Raw genomic sequence first — 12,394 nt, 5'->3', positions numbered from 1 at the left:
TCGCGAAAAACAAAAAATAAAATCTGAAATTTCATCATTTGAGAGCGGCTATTCTCTATGGACTCGGACACCTCGCTCGTCTGCACGGGAGACGGCGAGTTATGCGCCCTGGAGATGGACGGGCCGCATGCTTCGTCTCGCCAATATGCTCTCTCCTACCGTGTCCGCAAGCAGTTCACGTAATTTTATGTTGCCGCTCGCGGCAAAGCTAATTTGTTGAAGATTCTGCAAGCTCAACCAGCTCAAGCAGTTTCACACAAATATTTTGGAACATTAATTTTGTTTTTTCTCACACCTCCACAAATGTAATTTCATCATGAAAATGTGCATGCACGTAGACAAAACATAAATGTTTCTTGCAAAAACAATTCAGATTGATTTGATTGTTTTACTATTTTTTTTGAATTTTACTGTTCATCCGGGATCACTGGAGCTCGGGATCACATACTCCACGTCTTCTGTTTTTACCTATTCTCAAATGGAATATAGAAACTTGTCGTGGTGCTATATCTTCTCTTGTTCTTGCCTGTCATCCATCCTTGTTCTTGCACGTCCTCTCCTCTAGTTTTTGGCGGATCGGTTGGTAAACTAAAAAAAAATGTACACAAGGAATTCTTACAACATTTGGGGCCGGGATGCACTACATCAGTATTTTCAAACATTGTATCCAGACTTCGTTGAAAAATTCAAAGAACTGCTTTGGCTTCACATACAGAACTTTCTAACAAGTTGTCCGGTCTTATAGCAGTTAACTAACTGAAGAACGTTAGTAACTACTCCCTCCGTTCGGAATTACTTGTCGCACAAATGGATGTATCTAAACGTATTTTAGTTCTAGATACATCCATTTCCGAGACAAGTAATTCCGAACGGAGGGAGTATGAATTAATTACTATGTTGGCGGAGCTCGTAGAGCTGGCTGTGTGCTTTAGTTCTATAAAAAGCAGGGCAGAAATGCTTTACAGGTTAGGATTTTAAAAAACTACCGGTTTTTAATTTTTCTCAGATAACTACCAAATGGGTGGTTGGCTGTTTCAAAAAACCCAAAATCTTTGTTGTTACAAAATTAAACAGGTTTATGACAGGTCGGGCCCGCACCTAAACGATCCGTCTATTTGACCGTTTGTTTGACTGTTAACTCACATGTGGGTCTCACATGTCAGTGTCTGCAAACTTTTCAAAAATGCCATCAGGCCCCTGCAAACTTTTCAAAAACACAATCGGGTCCCTCCCATGGCCGTGCGCCAGCAGCCGCCGTGAGGGTCGCCGGCCAGCCGCCGTGGAGCTCCCTTCTGTCGCGGGCGGCGCGTGGTGCTCCCTTCCGTCGTGACCAGCAGCCATGGCGCCGCCGTGGAGCTTCCTTCCGCACGTGCGCCAGGGGGCAGCACCGCTCACCGGCGATGGCCCTTGCGGGGGGCGCAGAAGGCGGGCTTGCGGGCATGGGAAGTGCAGGCTAGGAAGCTCGCGAGGCAGGAGCTCAAGCTCGAGCTTGAGCCTAGTCATGGTGGCCGGACTCGGGAGCTCGGAGCCGAGCGTTGACCACAACTACGGACGGGATTCGAACCGGGAAAGGAGGGCGCGTGGCTGGAGCGCCGGAGCAACCCCATGAGTGCGACACCACACTCCACGGTCTCTCCCCTGCCCGGCATCAGCGCCGCCACCGTCGCCATGGACGCGGAGCACGGTGGCCTCGTGGGCAGCTTGTGCAGGAGCACCCCGACCTCGCTTCTGCCTCCCGCTAGCGACCGATTCCTGCCTAGCTCGCCTTCTTCCTCGGCTCCGATGGCTCGAGCGTGGCAGTTGACCGGCGGCGGCGTTCATGGCGGCTCGGGCGTGGCGGCCTTGTGAGACGTGTCGCCATGGCTGCAGGCTGAGGCTGGCGTCAAGTTGGGGGAGAAGAGGCCACGGTGAGGAGAAGAGGTTCCAGGGAGAGGGGGCAGTAGTGGAGGCGGAGGAGTGGCCGGCCGACGCCGACGAGGTGGAAGGAGGGGCGACCGGCCGGCACTCCATCGATCTCCTGGGGAAGAATATAGGCAGGAGGAGTGAAGAGAATGAGGAAGAGAGCTGACATGTGGACCCCACATGTCAGTTAACGGTCAAACAGACGGTCAAACAATCAGTGTTCTTACATGCGGGTCCCAGTTGTCATAATCAGGATGAACTGTAAAGCACTAGATGTTTTGGGTTTTTTGAAACAGCCGACCACTCACTTGGTAGTTATCTGAGAAAAATTAAAAATCAATAGTTTTTTGGGACCCTAACCTATAAAGTAGTAGTTTTATGCTATTTACTCCTTAAATCGCAGAGAAGAAAGAGAATAAATATGCGCGTCCAAGATTAAATCTGCGTCTCGCAAGCAGGGTTTCATGTTGTTCGGAAATTACTTAAGTTTTGAAACTTACTATTACATGCTTGACCAACACAATAAACATCGCCAGCAAAACATTAAACAGCAAGGGACCAATCACTAACACCAACATTAACATTAACGCACGGAGAGAGCAACCTGCCAGTCTGGGTAGCTAGCGTGCTGCTGCCTTATTGAACAACGACGTACACACACGCACACGCACACACGCACGCACGCACGGACACACGCACGCGCACACACAAAGTAACCTTCTAGCTAGTCTGGTTAGCTAGCGAACGGAATCATATGTAGATCATACATATGATGGATGAATCAAATCTTGAGATAAGCACCAATAGCGCTGAGGTAGTCGTCGGCTTGGGCGCAGAAGGCGACGATAGAACCGTTCATGAGAGGGATGCGGAAATGGGTGTCGACACCGGCTTTCGGCCTCACTTTTCCGAACGGGCCATGGTGCTTCTGGGCGTCGGTGGTGCGGAAGGTGAGCGAGGTGATGTATCCGTCGTAAGTGTAGCCGGAGAGCTCGGTGATACGCACGTTTGTCAAGTGAATAGTCTGCACGTGCACATAGTCACAGGAAATAACAAACGGTTAAACATGGATTGAGAAATTATTACCCATTTACCAATAGTAAGTTATCATCGAGAAGAGGCATGTAATAATCCAACCTGCTAATATACACTGTATATATATATATTTTGACGTGGAGGGAGTACCTTGCTCTTTTGGCCAGGAAGCGGGGTGCCCCATGGACCTGCTTTGTTCATGTGGTTTTTGCTGTCCACGAAGGTGAAGGATATGGCGTTGATGATCCCTTCGTGGCCCGACGTGCTCCAAATCTCCAAGCTCCTAAGGCTTGACGGCGCAGAGCTCGTCAATTCGGCGATGTCGTAGACATCACCATTTGACCCACCAAACATCCCAACCTTCACCCCATATGTCGACATCGGCCGCTTGTTTTGAGAGAGATCGGTCGCTAGTTGGGAGGGTTTGTGCCCTAGTAGTAGTTCTTTGATGGAAAGGCTATGGCTGCTTGCTTGTTTTCTGCCCCGGAACCAAGATGCCGGACGTTATTTATAGATAGAATTCAATAGGCCGGGTTGTTCAAGTCAAGTCAAGTCAATGCCTTATCATGGCGTACCTACGTACTGTACCCATATGCAACCACTAGCTGCATGTCATTGATTCATACACGAAATTTCCTACTCCAGTTCCTTCTTTCAGAGGTTCGTTCGTGGTGCATCACTTCTGGTACTAGGGACCCCCTTTTGCATTAATCCGCTAGTGCCCCTATTTTCACTGCAATTTCTAGGCCTAGCTCTTCCGAGACACTGAACCAGTAGATCTTAAGATTGACGAAGTTTCCAGAAACCTCATAGTTGACAGGCATGCTATATCGCTGAAAGAATAGCGTTGGAGAACCTGAAATAAATTCAACATATGCGAGCATTCGTGTCAAATCTAAAGCTTGAAGCCAGGTGGGTTTCAAGCAAGAAACCTAACATCTAAGCAATGCTCCGAAGATGACATTTTTGGACCACCCGTTGCAACCAGTTATCGCGGAACCGACTCCTGGATACTCCATCAGAGCCGGTTACAAAAAGAGCGTGGCCAATTGAAATAAGTGACTGAAAATTTTAGTCAGTTGAAAATTCCAACCAACTACGAAAATATCGCGGGCGGTTCATACATTGAGCCGGCTGAAAATTGTCACATTGTCCCACTAAGTTTTTAATTATGAAGGAGTCGGCTGGTTTAATTTGTGAACCGCCCCTGGGATTTGGCTTCCCATTCCCTTAGTGTAACGAACTAATATTTCTGATCAGCATAAATATGCATGGTTTACTATCAGAAGCAACTTGTTACAGCAAGTTAGGGCATCTCCAACATGGATAATCAAACGGACGCTATCAAATACCCATGGACATGATTCAAATTTGTTCACGGACAGCCGGTCGGGCGGACGCCATTCAACGTGTCCCCCAAATTTTCCTCACTTGTTCAACCTCCTCTTTGACAAGTTTATCTAGATCAATAGAATTCGATTTTTACATTTAAATAGTTACAAACAAATGCAACTACTGGCAAAAGCAACGGATGTTCAACAAGTTTTTTACATCCATGGACGGCAAAAGCGAAAGCACAACCGTCCGTGCCTGATGCTTCAGTCTTTGACCTCATTTTCACCATCCCTCCTTTTGCACAAAGCAACATGCTAGCACGGAAGTCATGAAAAAAGTTTGCCACATCGGGATCCAAGTTGTCCGGCTTGACGGCTTGACATATAATATCTTTTGTTCCTCATAAGTTTCCTTGATCGCGAGCTTCCTCTCCTCGAGCTTAGTCTTCTTATTTTACATTCCCATGAAGACGCCAAAATTCTCCACTTTTTTTTCCTTGATGCCGTTGCGCTTGGCACATGCCTCCTTCTTCGTCACGATGTCCTAGAACTTCTCTGTCATATTGGCCGCCACCCCTTCTCGCTTCTAGTTCATTGTTTCCCATTTCCTCCCCCTTGACCTAGCCACACGGGTGGCCTGTGCAAGCGCTCCATTCGATGGATCACCCCCTTCACCACTTGCTTTGGCGTGGCGGTCTTTGACGGGCATGGGCAATGGTGCTCCACTTGCTTTGTGCATTCAAATCGAACCAACAATGCATCATCATGAATGCCTTGTCCTCAGTCTTGTTGTACAAGGTGGTGGCACGGCTGTGCTAGCAACATGAAGCAACATAGAGCAAATCAAACAAATGGCCAACATATAGGGTAACAGGAAGCAACATAGAGAAAAACAACTTACGAGCTCGAGGAGTGACACACCACTAGGCCACCGGTTTTCTATTTGTGCATACACACCGCAATGTTTGTTGACGACCTCTTGGATGGTGTATCTTCCATGACTTAGAAACTTTGGATTGCCATCATGGATCACCTCCTTTAAGTAGGGCTCATCGTCCTTTTGCTCATTGAAAAAAAAATCATGAACACTTTGCCAAACAGACGATCACTTTTGCTCTGTGCCTCGGAATGGGTGAAGGCTTGAGGCCAACCATGCCGCACACAACAATTCATCATCTTTGTTCGAGTATGACAAACCCCTCTACTTTTTTTGCGCCTCATCAGGCACGACCTTCCACTAGGTGTATGTCGCGGCCATCTCTTGCTCTGTCCGCATCTCATAGTGGCCATTGACTTGACCGTCTTCATGCCACTGCCTTCGAGCTTGGGGAGGCATTCCATTGAAAGGTGTTCGGGCATCGCTGAGGCCTCCTTAGACAGAAACCACGACCGGATGAACGTCGGTGAGTCAGTGAACACGTAGTCGTCGTTGAGGTCGACAATGTACGATGGAGGGTGACTGGAGGCGTGGGTGAAGGATGATGCAGAGTGTTGCGGTGATTGCAAGCCGGACTGGCCGTACTATTGGCCAACAATGTAATATGGTGCCCTGTACTGGGCGGGCCAGGCGATTGCCGGAGCGGCACTGGCATGATGAGCAGATGTGGAGGGAGAGCTCGGGCCTGAGCTACTATTCCCGCAGCCGCCGCCGCCTTCTTGGCAGGACTCTCTATCACGTGTCAAGCTTGCCATTTGACAGTGTTTGGATTATCTGGCGAGACGTCTGGTAGGACGATATGAACGTCGTCATGGGCTCCAAAGGATCCATTGCAGCGACTGCGGGCAGCGGAAGGAGTCAAAACAGGCGAGCGATCGGGTCGAAGAAGGCGGGGTTTTGCATCGGAATAGTGAAGGGAATGTCCAAACAGGCGAGCGACTGCGGGCAGCGGAAGGAGTCAAAACAGGCGAGCGATCGGGTCGAAGAAGGCGGGGTTTTGCATCGGAATAGTGAAGGGAATGTCCAAATGTGTGGGCACCGACTGGATTTTTGGGTGGGCTTGGGCTGTCGGAGGGCGACATGATGGACGACCAGACTCCCTAGAGCTCCCTAGATTTTGGGCGGTCTGCAGGGTTTCGAACATCTGGACTGGTCGGGCTCGATTTGATGATCTGTGTTGAATGGCTAAAACTGTTCGGATGGTCCGATCCAAACATTTGAGGGTGTTTTGGTGATCCGTGTTGGAGATGCTCATGACCATTGTGAGAGTAACTTGGCTAGCAACATAACGCACCCCACAACAAATTTGTTTATGTGTCATGTAATTAATGAGGAGAAAGATCTTTGTGGTAACATAACGCATGCGAGCCAAAATGAATCTACATCTAAATAAATGAAACTTGCATGATAGCACACATTTGGTACTTCCAATTATGTGTTTAGTAATATAGACTAGTAGCAGATGCATGTTATTTATCTAAGTTACTCCCACTATGACCAGCCTTTTAGTCGGCAATCGAATGTGCATTCATGAGATCAAGTTGCCACGGTTAATCAATTAATCTGCCTCGCTGCAAATGATATCGAAGACGGTGTGAACGGCATAGACGGACGTGGATTCTATCGATCGGCAGTGCACCAACTTTCCACCGTTAATCAATGTGCAATGAGTATGCATGCCAGAGTAGGAGTTTATTAGAGTACTACAACGTTTGTCGGCCGAAGACCACCATTAATCCATCGTCACCCTAGCCAGCTCCACCTCCTGTGTCCGCAAGGCACCATTTTCCTTTTCACAGCTAAAGAATTTTAAAAATCATCGAAGATATACATGGTCCTACTCTAAAGACTAGCACACATGTTAGCTTTCAAATTGGTTAATGGAGTCCATCACCAAAAATAATTTCAGTCGACACAAATAAGCTCAGTCAGTTAGTTATTAAAAGATAGCAACGTGTCATTGAGTCGGTTGTAAGTTGCAACTAGGAAATTTGCTCGGATAAATGTTTTATTTGCAGCCGCTTGCCTAAGAGGAGCCCATTGCATACTTAAATGAGGCGATTCACGTCTAAAAATCATCACCACCACCGTGCATGAGAAGGCAACGACGGTGGCATCAAACCTTTCCCCTTCAAACATGGGGAGGAGGGTTGTGCATGGCCACACCCACCACCACACACGGGAAGGGCGAGAGTAGTGGCACATGTCATTTAGTAAGGCTACCCACTCCGAGAGAGATATGGTACAAGACACCTAAACCTCATCACCGGAGTAAGTGCATTAGAACTCTCGAGTCCTATGCTCCACTGTGTTACTTTAGGGGTTCCATGGTAGCAAGAGATTGGTTCCTCATAACTGCAAGATCGCCTGATTGTATTGTATCCCTTGAAGATCGGTAGCAAACTACCAACCCCGGACTGACTATAACGGTAATACCTCCTATTGTCAAAGGCAAAAGATACTCGGGAGCTTATTCCCGTACCCGTTTAGTGGATAGAAACACAATTGTAATAGTAAGTTCATCAATAAAGATAGGTAGGAGGGACATATGCTTACTAACCATCCGGGGCCTGAACCAGGGTAAAATCACCGTGTCACCATTGCCAACGAGATCTACACGGGCTTCACCCATCTCTCTACATCCTTCGATAAAAAACTTCAGACCATATGATTGGCATACCGTTATTCGTTGACATTTGGCGCCCAACTTGGTGTCCAAGCCTCAACAACAATCCTGCTAATGGACCACATAAATGTTGGGGAAAGGGGAAGGTAAGGGTCTATCCCCCACCATAACCCCAAGGAGGGCCTACATCAATCTTACTCCTTGGTGCGAAAGTCTTTCAGTGCCGGCTTGGATCCTCCCAGATCGCCTTGATGATGCGGGACGATTCCATGGTCCAAAATATGGGCTTCGGGCACACAACCCGAGGTCATCTTGACCAGGGGAGGGGGATCTTCTGGTGTTGGGGTACCCTCATCAATTCGACCTATTTGGTTACTGCTGGGCTAGAGACCCTGACAGAGGATAAGGCTACATGCCAGATCCCCTCATCGATGGACCGCACCGATCAACCCACAATGTGTCATTGATCAGATCATCGCCAGGGAATCGTTTCATCACACATTAGGATTGTCGTGAGATTTGGTTCAAGCAAATCGTGAACTCATGTCGTGTGCCCCAAATTAGGCCGCCCCTTTTCCCACCGAGGGCCCTCTCGGTGGTTAGGAACCGCCACTCTCAATGGGCCAGGGACCTTCTGTAAGAATTTGTTCAACCCTCCGGTTATCCATTCGTTATGTGGTTGGCGCTTCAGCGTGAAGTCATTTCGGAAGCCTCTACTGATCAAATCGTCTTATAAGCCTTCTCCAGGATGACCTTCCTTTCAATGTTCTTTCGCTAGCAACCTAGAGACTCTCCATGTATAGGAAGTGAACTCCGCCCTATGGAATAACCATTGCACGAGTTATTCGTCAGGACACCATACCATGTGCGCGGGAAACAAAAAATCTCCTTTCTATATGCGTAGGGAGGAATGGAACTATCTAATTGCTCCCATCCTCTTCGGCGTCTTCAAGGCTCGCGCTACGTTCACTTTCATCGTGAGAAGACCGACACTACTCTCCCTAAGAGCAACACTTTTTCATGACCGCTTATGCCTGGGACATGGGGACCATGAGGCATGATTACAATCAGGGGTCCTAGAAGTAGTCTCTCGACCTCGGGAAACACACCTTGACGAAGTTACGAGGGACTCTATAACCTCATGAAGGGGTATCCGTTGGGGGCCGTATTACCGACTGAACCAGGGCGAAACTCCTTCGGCTTTTGACCGCAATGGCGGGCAAATCCTGACACAGTTGCCCGGAAATGAAAGGTTATTCTTTCCCGGCTCTGGTAGTAGGATAGTAGTAATATTAAACTAACTTCACTCCAAATTTCATATAAATATCGATGATGATTTGTGTTTCTAACAGATGTTAATCCATTGCTTAATTAAGGTCCCTTATGTAGCATATATGCAAATCCATTGCGTAACGAAGGCCCCTTATCGGTAGAAATATGCAATTTTTCTATTTTGTTAGCTATTGATCACAGCTTGTAGAATTTATACAATACATACTAAGGAATAGTTGAAAGCAGGTATTTTGTGTTGAGCTTGAGATCATAGCTCATTTGGTTACACACCTCTGAGTCTCATCTCATATACACCAAGATGAAGTCGCGGAGGAGATGGAGAATGTATATATTGGTGACCCAACTTCTAAGCCAGTGGCTGGATCCCCATGCATGCTAGACGGTGTGATGCAAGCTGCATATGCAATGGCAGGATTTCATGTTGTCCGGAAACTACTCAATTTCCAAATCTTATATTACAAGCTTGACCAATACAACAAATATCACACCATAAATCAAATATTTGACGAAGATGAAGGCTATGGCGTCGATGATCCCGTCGTGACGCGACGTGCTCCAAACCTCCAGGCTCCTAAGTCTTGACGGCACAAACGTCGTCTCTCCAATGATGTCGTAGAACTCACCGTTTGACCCACCAAACAGACCAACCTTCACCCCACGTCTCGACATCGCCTGTTTTTCGAAGGGCTTGGCCCGTAGCTAGCTGGGGCTTGGGAGATATCTCTGTGTAGTAGATCTCTGCAAGGAAGGCTATGCCTGCTTTCTTGTTTTCTGCTCCATGAACAAAGATGTCGGACAACATTTATAGACATGATTTAGTAGGAAGAGTTAGTCAAGTCAATGCAATACCATGGTCCATGGAGCACCTTCGTACTGCCCATATGCAATTGGTAGCTGCATGTCATTGATTCATAGGAAATTTCTAGGTCTAACTCTTGTGTTCTACATCTCACTGTCCCTTTTTTGGCTATATTAATTACCACGTTAGAAACGACTTTTCTAGACCAGCCACCGTAATCAGTTAGTGCAAAACCGACTTGTAAACGCTCCATTGGAGCCGTACAAAAAGGGCACGGCCGATATGAAATATCGACCGAGAAAGTTTCAGTCGAAAAAATTTAGCCGACTAGAAAAATATCCAAATCGGTTCATAAATTGATCAGGCAGAAATCCTTGCATCATTCCACACAGGTTTTAGTTATGAACCGAGCAGGAAACCTTTCAGCCCGCTTAATATGTGAACCATCGGTGGGATTTGCTTCCCAACGGTTAGTGTAATGACCCGACCCATATGCACGATTTATTACAGTACTGGATGATGGCACAAATGCACAATGAGTGACTAGTGGTGCATTCATGAGATCGAGTTGCCACCGTTAATCAATCAATCAATGTGCCACGCTGCAAACGATGATTCAGACGGTGTGAACGGACAAGACCAACGCGGGCCTGTGCGCACCAACTTTTCACCGTTTATCAATGCGCAACGAAGTACTCCCTTTTTCCGGTTCAGAGCACTTGTCTCTCTTTTTTTCGTTTTCTCAATTTAAAGCGCTCATCTTCATCTGCTACTAAGATTTCAAGGCACACTAAATCTTTGCATGTAATAATTAAAAAGAAACCGACCAATTCATGTAATGTTCTTGCTCATCTAGTAGACAAGCATGCATGCACTACAATTTAATCCAAATCGATGCATTATTTTTATTGAGGTAGTTTTGTAAAATACGTGATACATTTCTCCAGACACTAAGTGCCTTGGTTGGTGAGATTTCAGATTTAAACTCTGTAAACCGGAAAGGGGTGAGTAGTAATTTTTTGCAGGGAATTTATTACAACATTATCATTCATTCTTAATATGAGCTTTTTTTGTAGAGATTTTAATATAAACTACATATGGATGTATATAGACATGATTTAGAGTGTAGATTCACTAATTTTATTCCGTATGTAGTCTATGTTGAAATCTTTAAAAAGATTTATATTTCGGAACAGAGGGTACCCCTCCGTCTCATAATATAAGAGTTTTTTTTACAGTGCACTAATGTTTAAAAACGCTCTTATATCACCGTGAATTCAGCGTGCCGTCTCTGGTGACCACCTCAACTTCGGCGGGATCGGCAGGTCGCCGATTCAGGGCGGGGCGACCGGCGAGCACGCGTCGCCGACGCAAAACTCAACTCGACCACCCAGTCGTCCATCCTTGTCCGACTCCGCGAGCTCCAAAATGCATCGGCATCCCCCCTGGCCTTGGGCGACGGCGTATGCGGCTGCTGAGTGACAGGGAGGGGCATGGCGGCCGACCTCCGCGACACGCGCTAGAGGCGGCCTTGAGCGGAGTCACGCCGCGCGGCGGGAGGGTTGCGGTGGACCATGGTCTCTGGTCAGGCAGGTGAAGTTGTTCTGTTCTTCAGTTTGAGAAATGTTTTGCAGCTGGGGCAGGGGCAGACTGCAAAGTTGATTCCTCTGCTTCTCTCTTTTGATGAGAATTAACAAGTGTTTGATTCTTCCTTCATAGAGTGATTTAAAGAAGATATATTTGCCGAAACTAGAGACAGTGTTATTGCTTTGCCCTTTGCAATTAATTAATGTTTTGTAGTAACTGACATTCCAAGGAGCCGCCTATGCTTCTCAGAGTAAGGGACTGTATGTAATGGAAGTTCAGTTGCTTCCAAGCTCTTACTTGGTCAAGTTTTTTGTGATCTCGTTCCACCGCCTATGCTATGCTTCCTATGAAGTTTATGTTATCTTGGTGAAGTTCAGTTGTTTTGTAGCTGTCTAAACTCATTGGTAAGGGGAAATGTTAAGTGACTGACCAACATTCAGCATGACACTTGAAAGAACTTCAGGTCAGCAAACATTTGGCTTTGACTTGCTCGAGGTTGCATTGACGTGGCAAAGGAATGAGGCAGCTGACATGTGGGTCCGCGTCACTGGACCGGCTCGAACTGCTTTCATTCTTTTTTTTTACCTCATTAACTTTTCAAGTATATGAAAATATAAACTATTTACAATTTTGGTTTAGAGGCAATGTCAATGCCCATAATGGCGCTGTCTGTTCCTAAAGAAAATAGTACAGCTGCATACAGAAGTTTGTCGATTAATGGGATGTCAGACAACAACCAGATTTATCTTTACCTTTATATCCCTTTGTATCTTTAAACCCCGCAAGCAAAGAATCTGATGATGGATGTGTGTGTGTGTAGGAAGCAAAGAATCCGCAACTTTTATTTAGAGGGAGAGAAAAAGCAAAGCAGACGCAAGGAA

At 46.8% G+C, this 12,394-nt stretch overlaps 1 protein-coding gene across 1 annotated transcript; it reads right to left on the bottom strand.

Moving 5' to 3' along the window:
• Positions 1–2,425: 2,425 nt before the first annotated feature.
• Positions 2,426–3,415, bottom strand: LOC123184372 (protein GOS9). The gene is made up of 2 exons (XM_044596515.1): positions 3,088–3,415; positions 2,426–2,926 (listed from the first exon to the last, which is right to left on the bottom strand). Exons 1-2 carry the CDS (start codon positions 3,316–3,318, stop codon positions 2,684–2,686), a joined length of 474 nt encoding a protein of 157 aa, XP_044452450.1. The 5' UTR covers positions 3,319–3,415; the 3' UTR covers positions 2,426–2,683.
• Positions 3,416–12,394: the final 8,979 nt, after the last annotated feature.

Source organism: Triticum aestivum, chromosome 2A (assembly GCF_018294505.1).
Source record: "Triticum aestivum cultivar Chinese Spring chromosome 2A, IWGSC CS RefSeq v2.1, whole genome shotgun sequence".
Lineage (NCBI taxonomy): Eukaryota > Viridiplantae > Streptophyta > Magnoliopsida > Poales > Poaceae > Triticum > Triticum aestivum.
Note: the sequence above shows the minus strand (reverse complement) of the source record. Positions and strands in the feature narration are given on the sequence as shown.

What these genes read in the sequence shown, in the direction of transcription:
- LOC123184372 (XM_044596515.1), bottom strand. Translation starts at nt 3,318, where the DNA reads ATGTCGACATATGGGGTGAAGGTTGGGATGTTTGGTGGGTCAAATGGT. An exon ending in TTCCTGGCCAAAAGAGCAAG is followed by an intron (nt 2,927 to 3,087) that starts GTACTCCCTCCA and finishes GTGCACGTGCAG; the next exon opens with ACTATTCACTTGACAAACGT.